The 12,788-nt window shown below is 36.9% G+C and overlaps 1 protein-coding gene across 3 annotated transcripts; it reads right to left on the minus strand.

The window, feature by feature from the left end:
* Positions 1 to 1,472: 1,472 nt before the first annotated feature.
* Positions 1,473 to 10,527, minus strand: LOC148877987 (PLAC8 family protein). Of its 3 annotated transcripts, none has more exons than XM_088947497.1 (5): positions 9,578 to 10,527; positions 4,596 to 4,659; positions 3,381 to 3,545; positions 2,513 to 2,578; positions 1,473 to 2,323 (listed from the first exon to the last, which is right to left on the minus strand). In XM_088947497.1, the coding sequence occupies exons 1-5, from the start codon at positions 9,841 to 9,843 to the stop codon at positions 2,078 to 2,080; spliced, it is 807 nt and encodes a 268-aa protein (XP_088803623.1). In that variant the 5' UTR covers positions 9,844 to 10,527; the 3' UTR covers positions 1,473 to 2,077. The 3 variants fall into 3 exon arrangements, with proteins under 3 accessions (XP_088803623.1, XP_088803617.1, XP_088803630.1); XM_088947491.1 differs by having other exon boundaries at positions 2,513 to 2,581; positions 9,578 to 10,209; XM_088947504.1 differs by lacking the exon at positions 3,381 to 3,545 and having other exon boundaries at positions 2,513 to 2,581; positions 9,578 to 10,112.
* Between the last annotated feature and the right edge of the window lie 2,261 nt (positions 10,528 to 12,788).

Below are 12,788 nucleotides of genomic sequence, written 5' to 3' on the forward strand. Positions count from 1 at the left end.
GGAAACTGCAAGGGAAGTTTTATCAGATTACAAGATTTCTATGCCAAAGAAAAGTTGTTTTGTAACTGTATTCTAGAAGGAAGATGGTCTTGGAGACGGAAGAAAATGGCAGATGCGTTGCAATTCTTGCCTCTCAAGTTCAAATCAAGGAAATGTTTAACCTAAGAAAAACTTCCATTGAAGAGAATAGGAGATTCCAACCAATTATATCTTTGTAACTACTAGTGTAGTTACTGTTACAAAACAGTGGTAATTATATCTTTGACATTCGAGAATGTCAGGGTTCTTGACGACCCACTAAAGAAACGTTTTCATTTTCGATTGAAAACAGAAAACAAGGAAAATCCGTCAGATATCTCCAATAAAATTCTAATTAGAAAGGAACAAAAATTGGAAATTAGTACATCCCAAGAACTGATCCAAGAAAAAACAAACCAAAACCAAGATCGCCAATATATAATAACATATCAGAAAAGAAAGAACTGAGATCACAAGCCATTTCAAAAATCAAAATGAAAAACTTTAAAATAAAACCCCATCAAGAAGAAACAGATTTGTTGAAAATTTGGAGCAAAATCAAGACAAATACATTAAAACCGAGACCATTTTGATGGACTAACAATAGAAAGAAAGAAATCTGAGGGAATAACCAGATCAAAGTTGGAGTAATTACCTCATAAACCAAGACCAAAATAGATCAAAGAGCAAGCGAGCGTAACTGCATTGGAGTTTCGAAGGAAGATAACGAGAGACGGTGTGGTATAGTAAAGAAGAGAGGATATTTATTTATTCCTTTGCTTGTTTGTTTGCAAAAATAGAAATTTATCACGCCGGTCGATAAAGAGAGCGTTGGAAAGTGAAAAATAAAATAAAAGAAGATGAAGCCTGAGGTCGCCGGAGTTGCAGAGAGTGTTTGTTACTATGCATTTGTCCCATATTGGTAGTATGAGATGCTAATGTATCTAACAGCTAGCTTTAAGGGGTGAGTATCAACGAATAAGGTTAGGAATTTTGAGTTTTGACAAGATAGTGTTGTAGTGCAAAATTTCGGGAGTGCACTCGTGTTCTTAATTCTCAAGAGGACGTAGCAAGAAACTGCAGAAGTAAAATTACAATCTGGGTTCCCGAGAATCAGCCTTTCGGAATCAGGAGCGATTCTCGAGCTTGGACGCATCCGAACGCAATTCCATTCCACAGAAATGCGAGAACTGCCAGAATCGCTCCTGGGGAGTTATGCCAAAGGGGACCTAAAATAATAGAAAACGAATGGTGCAATAAGAAGTAAAATTACAATTTTATTTTTAGCTCACTATCCGTCTCTACACGTGGATTAGATACAAGTCATACAACTGCATCAATAAAATACATACCTTCCCAGTTCTTGCTTTCTTGTACTGAGTTTCCGTACTTTAGTCAATATATGTGATTTTATATCCTTCATATAAAAAAATAATAATCAAATCACTCTACGATTTTGAATTTTTGATCATGCACTTCCTTTTTTCTTGGAGGGTTACCAAGTCATTATCTCAACTACTCAGTCATCAGATCAGACGACTGGTTACAACTTACAAACTTACCATCCAAGACCCAAACTTTTTCCTATGAAATATTGCCTTCGACGTGCTAAATTCCCCTGGCTAAATTCTCGACATGAAGCAGCCCAACCGAGAGAATTATATTGGATTGGTTAAGGTAGAGGGTTGCATATACTGCATCTATCATGGATAGAGAAATAAGAATAATTACAGTTACCACCCCATTAAGTAAAGTGCAAAAGAGAAACTACAGTGACAAATTTGCCAAATGATAACCCAACTTTTCTTCTAACTTTGGGGTGAAGCGGTGAAGGGTGCAAATTCCCCACCAACTCCGGGTCATTTGAGTTCTGGGATCATCAAGATCAAGCCCACACCTTGACCTTCTGGACACAACATGAGACATATCTTGTTCGGCCCGGCGGCAGGTTGGTCATTTTCAATCTTTGACTGATGGACATGTATATAAAATGTACAATTGACCTGCTGTCGGCTGGCTACGAAACCGCCCCCACCTTTCCCCTTTTTAAAGAAGTTAGTTAGTGTTGAGATGGTGGTGGGACCAAGGGCTCGGATTGGTTGACTGCTGCAATCCACAAGTGATCGCTACCGTCTGTAGATCTTCGCATGCTGCAGAGATCAGGAGATTTGGTGGAGACCAGAGGCGGCCGCCTTAGCTCAAAAAAGGCTTTGCTCCTTTCTCCGGAATTGCCTATGCATATTGTGTCACCTCGGCCGTGCCAGATGCCATCTCGGACGTTGTTCATCTCCAATGTCCTGGATTCCTGCTCAAACATATCAAGATATTCGTAACCAACAGAAAAAAATAGTGGGGCCAGGGTGGTTTTGATTTTCTCCGCTTAATCAACGGTGCAAAATTCCACGCAACAGAACTTCCGTCTTGCACGTGCTTCAGTTGCGTGGTGGAATTGCTTCTTGTGTTATTAACAATTTAATGCAACAAGGAAACAGACCTGGCATAACGTGCAACAGGGGCATACTAAATGGTTCACACAGTCATCCAAAAAGCTGTCCTTGTGCTGCTGCAATGGCAAACGGTTTAAAAACAATGTTAATCAAATCAAAGAACATGTGAGACAGGTCAAATTAAAACAGAAGGATGTGTCAAAATTGAAGTAACATGAGAAATCATAATCAAATTCCCGCATTTTAAACAACTAAAATGTTAAGAAAGATAGTTTAGACTTTGGAGCTACGAGAGAGAATATTCCTTGTAGACTGGAGAATTCAAGGAAGCTGAGCCTGAGAGGTAACCAAAGGGAAGTAAGGTGGAAGTGGTACAAGCTACAATCAGATGCAGGGTGTAATCTACTAATACAAAATGGAAGGGCAGAGTGGTGTCATAAAAGGTATACGAGTCTTCCAAGTTCAAGGAAAATATCTGCCGGCTCATGCTTGAAAGTAAAAGAATATTCCTCTCAACAAAAGAAGCCCATATGTGTGTATACACATGTGAGCGTGTTGGTATACATATATACATATATACATACATACATATATACGTGTATATATATATATACATGTATCATATATGCATTTAAGCTTGTACATGTGCTTCAACGTGGTTAAAGCCATTTTGGTGGTATTTACAGCTAACGCCTTGTAATTTATTAGATGGTTTGTAAAAATGTAGTGACTCTCTAAATCTCCCAACTTAAACTTATTTATGTGATTTCTATTCATTTATAAGTACTTTTAATTATAAGAATATATATATATATATACACCTCTTCTGAACGTTTCTAAGCTTGTCCACATTTTTTGTTTCATATTTTTCTTTGAAAAAATGAAAGCTCATAATTGTGGATATGGATGCCTTACCCCAATATTAAACTGCTTTCTTATCAGTGTACGGAAATACCCTAAATATGTTCCAGTCAAAACTGTGAAACCAACCGCTAAGTACAGAAAGTAGTATCGCTTGGTATAAGCAAAAGCAATGTAGTTGAGAAGAGCACAGACTGCAATGATGAAATAAATAGTTCCCTGTAAAAACCAAAAGATTGAAAACCCTCAAAACCTGCAAAGATCAAGTATTGACAATATAATTTGACAACTTAACTTAATAGTAAAGGTTCTTGGCTAACCACTACTTGAATAGAAAACAAAGTGGTAAAAGATAATATGAATGTACATAATATAATGGTTGAGGTACAGTACCATATTTCTACAATTCTGTATCTCTCAATATTAATACCACCAGCATTTCTTGTTATATTAGTTCATTCATTTAGTGCATATCCAAATCCTGCTTGTCTTTACCATTTGGCACAACATATCTCATGACACCAATTACAATGCTCCATAGCACAAAGAACAGACTCGGTCCTCCCTAGAGTTTCCATATGGTTGGTTTGGATATGACAAAGCAAGGTCCACCTTTTACAAGACATACCAATTCTCTGCACTATAAAGCCATGTCAAAAGTCCGAGAAGCCAAACCACTAGCAACATTATAAGTAACTCATCAGGCTGACGAACAGAAGCATTCTACTTAAGAAATGCCAATACCCAATGTTGGTCCCAGCTATCTGTGGTCTTGGGAGGGGTACTGTATACGGTCCTAACCTTTGGCATTTTGCACAAAGAGGCCACTCAAAGGAAGGATGTACATCTTGAATGAAGCGCATTTGAATAAAGTAATAGCATTAAGAAAAGGCAAACTGCTAGCTGGAGTTTAATATTTGAACTGGTCAACATGGTCTAACTGACTCGTGGTAAAAGCCATATTCAGGCTATTCGCACATGAAAAATACAATTACTCAAAATCTGCCTAGGAAAATTAATTCAATTATCAAAAAAAAAGTCTGTCTAGAAAAATTGACCATTTCTGCTTGGCAAACCCTTTGCCTCATGTAGGCATCATAGAGCATCTTAATTTTTTCTCTAAGTTCCCAAAAAGGATGGCCCTCAAGAACATGTACATTTATGTAAGGATAAAGAACCATACAATCATGGATAGAATTAAATACTTGGATCATAATTATTTGGTAATCAAAAGAAAATGATGGTTGGATTGCAAATAGAATTATTTACCTGAACAAAACATGAACCAAAACCAGCTCTTCCCATATTCTTCCCAAATGTGTAGCACGGACAGCTGTAATATTAAAAAAAAAAAAAAAACATATGATTAACTATCCTAGTTCGATAGTAAAAGGATTCTTAACTTTGGCTTAGTTTGGAAGGAGTACAAATACAAATCTGTAGAGCGCAAAACCTTATATTTTATATTATTTTATATGTACTTGCACCGTACATATTTGCATTTGTACTCTTTCCAAACTGAGCCTTTGTTGCAATATTACCCCCATGTGAGTACATTTTTATTCATGTTTTCCTTCTTCCCCTCAATCTGGTGTTAGAGGTAAGGGTGTCAATGGACTGGTTTAGGATTGGACCCCATTCAGTCCAAAATCAATTTGGACGGATTGGACGGACCAATAAGACATTGGATTGGACTTGGTCTGTCCGTAATAAATTTATATTAGATTGAGTTGGATTAAGCCAATATCTGGTCCATTGATATAAGTTAAGAATATAGATGTCAATGGACCAAGTTTGGGTTGAAACCAATTTAAATCAGAACGAATTTGAACAGATTGAACGGTCCAGACATTGAATTGGACCGGTCCAAAATGATCCAAGATATTCATTGGATTGGGTTGGACCTGGTCCATTTATAATGGACTCACATTGGACTGGATCGGATTGGACCAAATCCAGTCCAATTGACACCCCTATTTAGAGGGAGTCCACTAGATTTTATTGAACCAATTCTATTCAACTAAGCCTCATTAAGGGCAGAAATATGAATGTTTTACTTCCATTTTACTTTGTTTAAGACTGTACCAGTGTTTTAAAAGCGCAAGGGCCAATTTGCACCTGAGGCGAGGCGCAAGGCAAGGTGTGCGCTTTTTTGAAGCAAGGCACAAAATTACAAAAAAAATGCTAAAATATAAAAAATAATGTCAGAAAATTCAAAAAAATGCCAAAAATTTTAAAAATGTAAAAAAATAAAAAAAAAAAAAAACATATTAAACATAATGTTCACTGGACTGTACTATGCCAAATCTAATGTTCACAAGTCCTTTCTCACTACTTCCATGTTCGACACTCCACCTATGTCCTTTTTGGCCTTCTCTTACCTTTTAAGACCTTCAACTTGTATCAAATCATTCATGTGATAAAACCATCTCAATCAACTTAATTTCATTTTGTCAACTATTAAGGCTTTTATTCCAAATAATGCATTCTTTTCTAATTTCGCCCGCAAGGATCAAAACTTCACAACATATAGACAGGTCGCCAATACTCTAAATAAGGGTGTTTTAGGATTTTGACCAGTTTCAGGGATAGGCAGGCCTAAAACCAACTCCCTGTCCAATTTTGGAAAAAAAAATTACACAAGGCCATGTGTATCAGGTGTATCAATATCTTGAACCTTGCTTGCAAGTCATCTATTACAAAAGCTTCATCTTTAATAGACTTAAGAGGTGTTTGGCAAGTTTTTTTAGGAAGATCTTCCAAAAGCTCAATACCTTGTAAGACTGATGAGCTTTGATAGGTAGATCTTCAAAGACCAAAGACCGTTTGCTTGCAATTTTTTTCAAAGATTTCTCAAAAGCCAGAAAGACCGAAAAACCATTTGGTAAGCGTACTTGTGGGTCCCTCTTACATACATGTGAAATGTCATGTCTGGAACCCAATAACAAATTAAAAAATACAGATTGTACTTTTGGACCCCACTTACACATTTACCTATACAAAATATTAAAGTGGGCACACATGCATTTCCCTATACAAGATATCAATGTAGTCCTCATCTACACATTGACATATGTGGTTATCACCTATGGTCAGCCCCACTCGTGTATTCATCTATACAGAAAATCAATGTGGGCCCCACATAGTTCATCATATAGCAAGTAACTATTTTAAAAATCCATACTTGTTTTGCAGTCATGACCCTTCAACTAAGTTGACTCTTTCGAGGATTAAAGGTAATAATTGCATAAGAAACCTAGTTCAACTATCACCAAGAGTGACAAATCCTGCCACTACTTTAAAAGAGTGATTGTACAGCAGAAGTCAAGTGTATGGTTACAAGTTATAGGAGATGGACTTGATATTAGTGATTGTACAGCTGTTAAAAACCAAGAAATGAAGCAGCTATCATAGTTGTCAAGGCGACGCCTAAGCGACAAGGCGCCCTTTGACCTAATCGCCTAACAGTTTTATTAAAGAAATATGGTTCTGGTACCTAGGGAACTACCCTAGGATCTATGTTTTTAACATAAAAAATCCATCACCTAGGCGACGCCTAGGCGACTACGCAACTAGGCACCCCCTAGTCGCCTAGCCTCATCTTGCCGCCTTGAAAACTATGGCAGCTATATTCTACTGGATTAGTAAAGCTAAATCCAGTGGAGAGATCGCAGGTCGCACCTCTCCAAAGGCTGCTTGTACGTGCTAATATTTCCAAATTAATAAAAAGTTCATTTCTTTATCAAAAAGAATAGCAATGGCCTATGGATTCACTGGCATTGTACTAATGAAGCTAAATACTTAATCATGGTGAACATTTTGTTCCACTGGGTTAGGAGATTTGCTAATGGCTTAGCTGATTCTTTGGCTACAGAAGTAGAACTCATAGGGGCTTTGTTTTCATAAGCAGGCTTCCCCAAACAATCCCAAGGCCTGCATGGATGTTATTCCAGTCATTACAAAATTTGTTGAAGTTCAAGCCAGAGAACTCCAAGTCCACTAAGATAGAAGCCTGGAAATAAATAAACTGTCCCACTTCATCTGCATATCTCCAAGTCCAAACCTCTTTTGTTTCCAAAAAGCATCTTGTTTCTTTCCTTTCATTTGCACCACCGGATAGCATATGTAGTTGAATTCTATAGAGTTACCTTAATACCTTCTTTTGTTATAAGTTATGCCCCCCTAAGAAGCCAAGCATCAACCATGTGCTGCAACCAATGGACTTCAGAAAATGCTACCAGATTTGTAATGGGAAGGTACAATGTAAGAGAAGGTGAGGACTGAGGATATGAAGTAGCAATCATTTCTAGGAGCAGTAAAGAAAACAAAGGCTCTGGAGATCTGACCTAGAAGAAATAATTAAGGTGATCAGTGGAATTAGAGAATTGAGTTATTCAAAAGCAAATTCATGGCTGTGAGTACACATATGGTTCAGGGATACTTTTGAAATGTTTTCATGTAAAAGAAACAAACCATTTTCATGGGAAAGAACCATAATGGAAAAGAACCAACATGTTTTCACGGCCATAATAGTTTCAAACTGCAACAGTTCCATCTCCAAGCAAGAATGATGGAAAAGAATCATAATGTTTCATGGAAAAAAACCATAATGTACCTAAAAGCATTCAAGTCGAATAAAAATGATAAACAAGGATAATCAAGTCCAATAAAACCCCAAACGACAAAAGGATATACAGGGGTAATTGACATTGATAATCAAGTATTCAACACTAATAAAAACACTTTTGTTTCAGTCCAATATACAAGGATAATCAACAAACTACAAAAGGATTGTACTACAATGGAAAACATACACTCTTTGTTTTGGTCCAGTATACAAAGAGATAATCAAGTCCAGTTAAACCCCAAACTACAAAAAAGAAAACGCAAACCCTAAACTCTAAAACAAAACGAGTATATATACAAACCGCATTGGGCTATAGAAAACAAACAATATTCAACTGAAATTGCCACAACTAGAGCCTGTAAATGTAAATTGTACTTGTGTATTTTCGAGACTAAAATCCCCCTTTTAATTTGTATTGCTGCAAAAGGAAAAGGGAGCCGGTTAATCATATGTCAGGGGGGCTAATCTGATCCCTATCAAAAAACAACCTAATGCGTGGCTGTGTAACTCACATTCATAGAAGCTCTAAACTGCGGGAAGACCAGAAGCTTCATTATCTTGAAATTAGCGATTTTTGGGCTTCCGCAAGCTTTCTACGACCTACATTTTCCACCTTTTGAGCTTTAAAAAGCCCAAAAGAAGCTGTGGAAAGACTTGCCAAATGAGGCCTTATTCTATGAAGTATGAATATCACGTTTCTTGAATTCCCAATGTTCTGTCCCATACAAGATGGGTGATCTTATGGCGATCTTAAAAAAAATCCCTTTAATTTGCTTGTTATCGGTTGGTCATAGAAGATAAAAGACACATATCCATTGCACCTAATCTGATTTAATTATATGAGCAGCACTCTTCAATCTCTCCCTTGTCATGGACACCAAACTTATTTTGTAATTTATCTCAAGCCCTAGCCTCCTAACCTAATTATGAGAAATGATCACTTTAAAGAATCCCAACGCCTTTAGCCATGCATAATCAATTTGGATAATAGCGAAAGGCTGATTGTATCGATAACTCACATTTTAATTACAAAGGAACATAGCAAATTAGCAGCCTCGTTCCCCTCGTCCATGTTTGAATCCACAAACTTTCAACTCACTAAGGACACCATTACATTGAGAGGCTAGGCCGCCCGGTTCTAGTTCTCCAGAAACCTTTGAAAGGAAAATCGGAAGTAGGAAATCCATTTAAGACCTAACACCTGGCAAGTTCCCCCATCCCTCCACAGAAAAAGGAGAAATCTTCTCCAAAAGACCAAAACCACATTACCTACCATTCGCCTGAGAAAATTTTCGGTTCTATAAAACAAAAAACCTCCGCTTTTTCTTCCGAGATAAAATAGACCCACATTTCGACAGCGCAAGGAAAGAAAGAAGGAAAAGCCGAACAATGAGATACGAAGGGATACAAGAGGAATGGAAACCAATGTCCTGATGAACTCAGTAAAACGAAAAACCTTACGACCTCAAAAAGGGAAAAAAAAAAAAACATTTCAAAGTCGTTCTTAAAAAAAAAAAAAAAAGAAAAGAAAATATACGAGTGCCTCTCATATTGCATCCATCAGATAATAAAAGGAAAAGAAAAACACCACAGGAAAAGGGAAAAGAAAAAGAAGAATACTCACCATGCCGTTTCAATAGCGATTCGTCGGTCATCGAAGCAATCTAAAACTTCACCTTCCCACATCCTCTGCACTCCACCGAAGTCTCCTCCGTCTTCATGCATTCCTCCCAATTTCCGCCATTTGTCTACCGAAAATCCTTGCGTCTGCAAAGCCACAGTGGCGCATAACATGTCAAAATCCGAAACCGCCACTCCTTCCACACAAGACCCTCCCCTCACCTCCGACATGCCATTAACGGCCGTTTCTTGCTTCTCCGAATCCGCCATTAACGAAGGAGAGAGCTTGGCGCAGAGAAAACTAGGGATAAGGACTTTTTACTTTCCCCCCTCTCTATAGATACCTGGTTTCAACTATTTCCGTGGAGATCAACACGCTTTAAATTCCCCATCGTTTTTCTCTCCCTATCTTTGCAAAGTGCAAAAACCAAAAACTGGTGTTTTTTGAGGGGTTGGTTAAATAATCAAATAACCGCTTTTTCTTTTCATCGATGAGAGTTTCAATTTTAAGAGGAAACGGAGGAGGATGGATAGTGGGCGATTGTGCTATGGTGGAACTGGAAGTGGGATTCCTTATTGGACAGACGGCTTAAAGAATGCCACGTGGAAAGATCATAATCGAAGATGCTTGATTTTTTTAGAATAAATATAGGGGACCGAAAATCAAAATATCCTAAAATTTATTTGGTTGGTCCGGCCAAAATGCCCTCCTAAATTCACCGCCCCTTGAGAGTTGAGACGGGAAGCAAGCCGTAATTATCAATTAAAGGCAGGGACATGATAGTGCTGTAAATATGCTGTAGAGTATAATAAAGGCAGGCAGGCATATTGCGAATTTAGAACAAGACAGTGAGGGATGGGGATGGAATCAATTGACCACCGGAAAGATAGGATGGGGAGGAAATGGTGGAGGGCCACTGGCCACTGGCCAGCCGACCCTGAGCTGTGAATCGGGTGGATACTCGTCAGCAACCAACCAAAAAGAATCTGAGCTAGGTGACGGGTGGGCCCCTTGACGGCTATGCTGCCTTCACGACACATAACTGATAACTCACATTCATTCATCACATGAGTTGTGCCTGTGCTGTGCCAAAATTCTTGTTTCCAACCCAAAACGTAGCCGCCGCCTCAACAACCCCACCTGCTACAAAGGTGAAAGCGGAATTATTTATTGAAAATTTGGAATATTACTTAGTCGAATCGGGCGTGCGCTATCAACTTTCTGTTTTTTGGATTATCATGTGAGATTACTTAGGTTGTTCAAACTTGGATTTTTGATCAGTGGTTAAGATTAGGGTGGTCAAGCCGAAGTTCCAGTCCTACCGAAATAGTCATGTTTCATCATCAGACCCATGGTGTTGAACTGCCGTTGACTTAGACGATTAAACCGTCCGGTGCAAGAATCGTTCAGGCAACTAATTTCGTTTTATTATAAACTTGGTTCTTAGTCAAAAAATCATTGATCCATGTAGTTGAATCATCAACCTGTTCTACCCGATCAATAGTTTTTTATTTTAATTAATTTTTATTTTTTTATTTTTTGTTAAAAATATGTTATTTATTTGAATTGTATGATGGAACCATCAACCCAAAAACTGGTGATTAAAACAATTCTAATTCTAGATTGTTTTTAAAACATTGCTTCAGACATTTTTCTTTTATTTCTTTTTTATATTTTTTTATAATAATCATTTTCATTTATGAAACTTATTTTGATTTAATATAACTGAAATATAATTTAAACCTTTTCAAAAATTTTTAATTTTTTTTATTTTTCTATAATTTTATTATTTAATTTATAGGTTCATTCATTTAACCTATATGTTTGAAACTATTGACCAATCACTGAGATTAAAAAAAGAAAACAGTTTTTATTTCTGGATTAGTTTTCACTTTTCAGAACAACATATCAGCACATATATAGCTACAACAATTACAACAATGATAGTATTGGAATCACATGGGATTGAACTCTTGGATAAGCACAACTTGGGAGAGTCGGGAGAGTCCACGTTTGAGCATATCTTTATGTCTGCCAACTAAAGCCAGATATAAATTTATAATTTTATAATAATGAATGAAATCTAAAAGTTTCTTTACCAACAAAAATTTATTATAAAATAATAGAAAGTGGATAACCAATGTCACTAATGCACAATTAAAATTTATTAGAGGAGGTGACACAACTATCAAGGGCATGTTTGATATTATGCAATGTTTTATAGCATTAATTAATAATCAATATAGTCAAATGGTTCCAACTGTTGGTACGACCTCTCAATCATTGGAGCACAGACCTGGGAATAAACGCCACTTCTACTAGGATTGGGGCTTAAGGTAATTACCCTTACTCATTGTAACATGATCAAATCAGTATTAAAACTTTTAAAATGTGTGGCTTTAATTCATGGTGGGTAGAGATTGGGCCTAATTTCACTTTGATCCTCAAATTTTAATACATGTCAATTCAGTATTAAAACTTTTAAAATGTGTCAATTTAGTACTTATCATTTATCTGCCATAAGTGAGAGGTAAAATGATACAAATTCTTTTAAGTCTCATCTAATTTTCTTTATTAACCAATTCTTAATGTTGGTTCTAATAAGCAGAAAATGACACTAGAAAATGAAATATCACCAGAAAATTGTCTGGAGAGCGTTGTCTAATATCAAATATAGACACACGGTAATAGTAAATCTCTGATTTACAAAAAACATAAATTTATTGTGTTGAGGGTTAGAGAACAACATCTCCAACAACATGGTGCCCCACTGCATGAAAATCACCAGCATCATGAACATCCCAAAACACACTACCCACAGAATCAGCCTTTCCCATGAAAATACTCTCACATAGATTCGAGTTTCGACATCTCTAATCATTCTCTCATAAGTAGTAACTACCAACTTGTGACTACATTCCATTGCCCATTTCTGATATTCAACTTTCAACAGTTTTCTTCCTTTTGTCCATCAAAATCAAAAGTTCAAAACATTCTCCAGCTTTATACTCAGGCCTCGATATAGAATACACTTAGGCCTCTTGAGTGATACAAAATGCACTCATTCACAAAAGCTTACAAAATTCACTCAAGCTTAAATCACCCTTGGTATCACTATATGGTGAGTGGTACAAACGACAAAAACAAAAGCTTACAAAATTCACTCAAGAGTTTTTAGTTTTAGTTAATAAAATGAGGTTTTAGTTTCTATGAA

Source organism: Nelumbo lutea, chromosome 1 (assembly GCF_056320005.1).
Source record: "Nelumbo lutea isolate HS-2025 chromosome 1, American lotus-T2T, whole genome shotgun sequence".
NCBI lineage: Eukaryota > Viridiplantae > Streptophyta > Magnoliopsida > Proteales > Nelumbonaceae > Nelumbo > Nelumbo lutea.

Coding starts and splice junctions, on each gene's coding strand:
- LOC148877987 (XM_088947491.1), bottom strand. CDS start 9,843: ATGGCGGATTCGGAGAAGCAAGAAACGGCCGTTAATGGCATGTCGGAG. Junction 4,660..9,577: donor ATCGCTATTGAAACGGCATG/GTGAGTATTCTT, acceptor TTAATATTACAG/CTGTCCGTGCTACACATTTG. Junction 2,324..2,512: donor CCTGTTGCACGTTATGCCAG/GTCTGTTTCCTT, acceptor ATGTTTGAGCAG/GAATCCAGGACATTGGAGAT.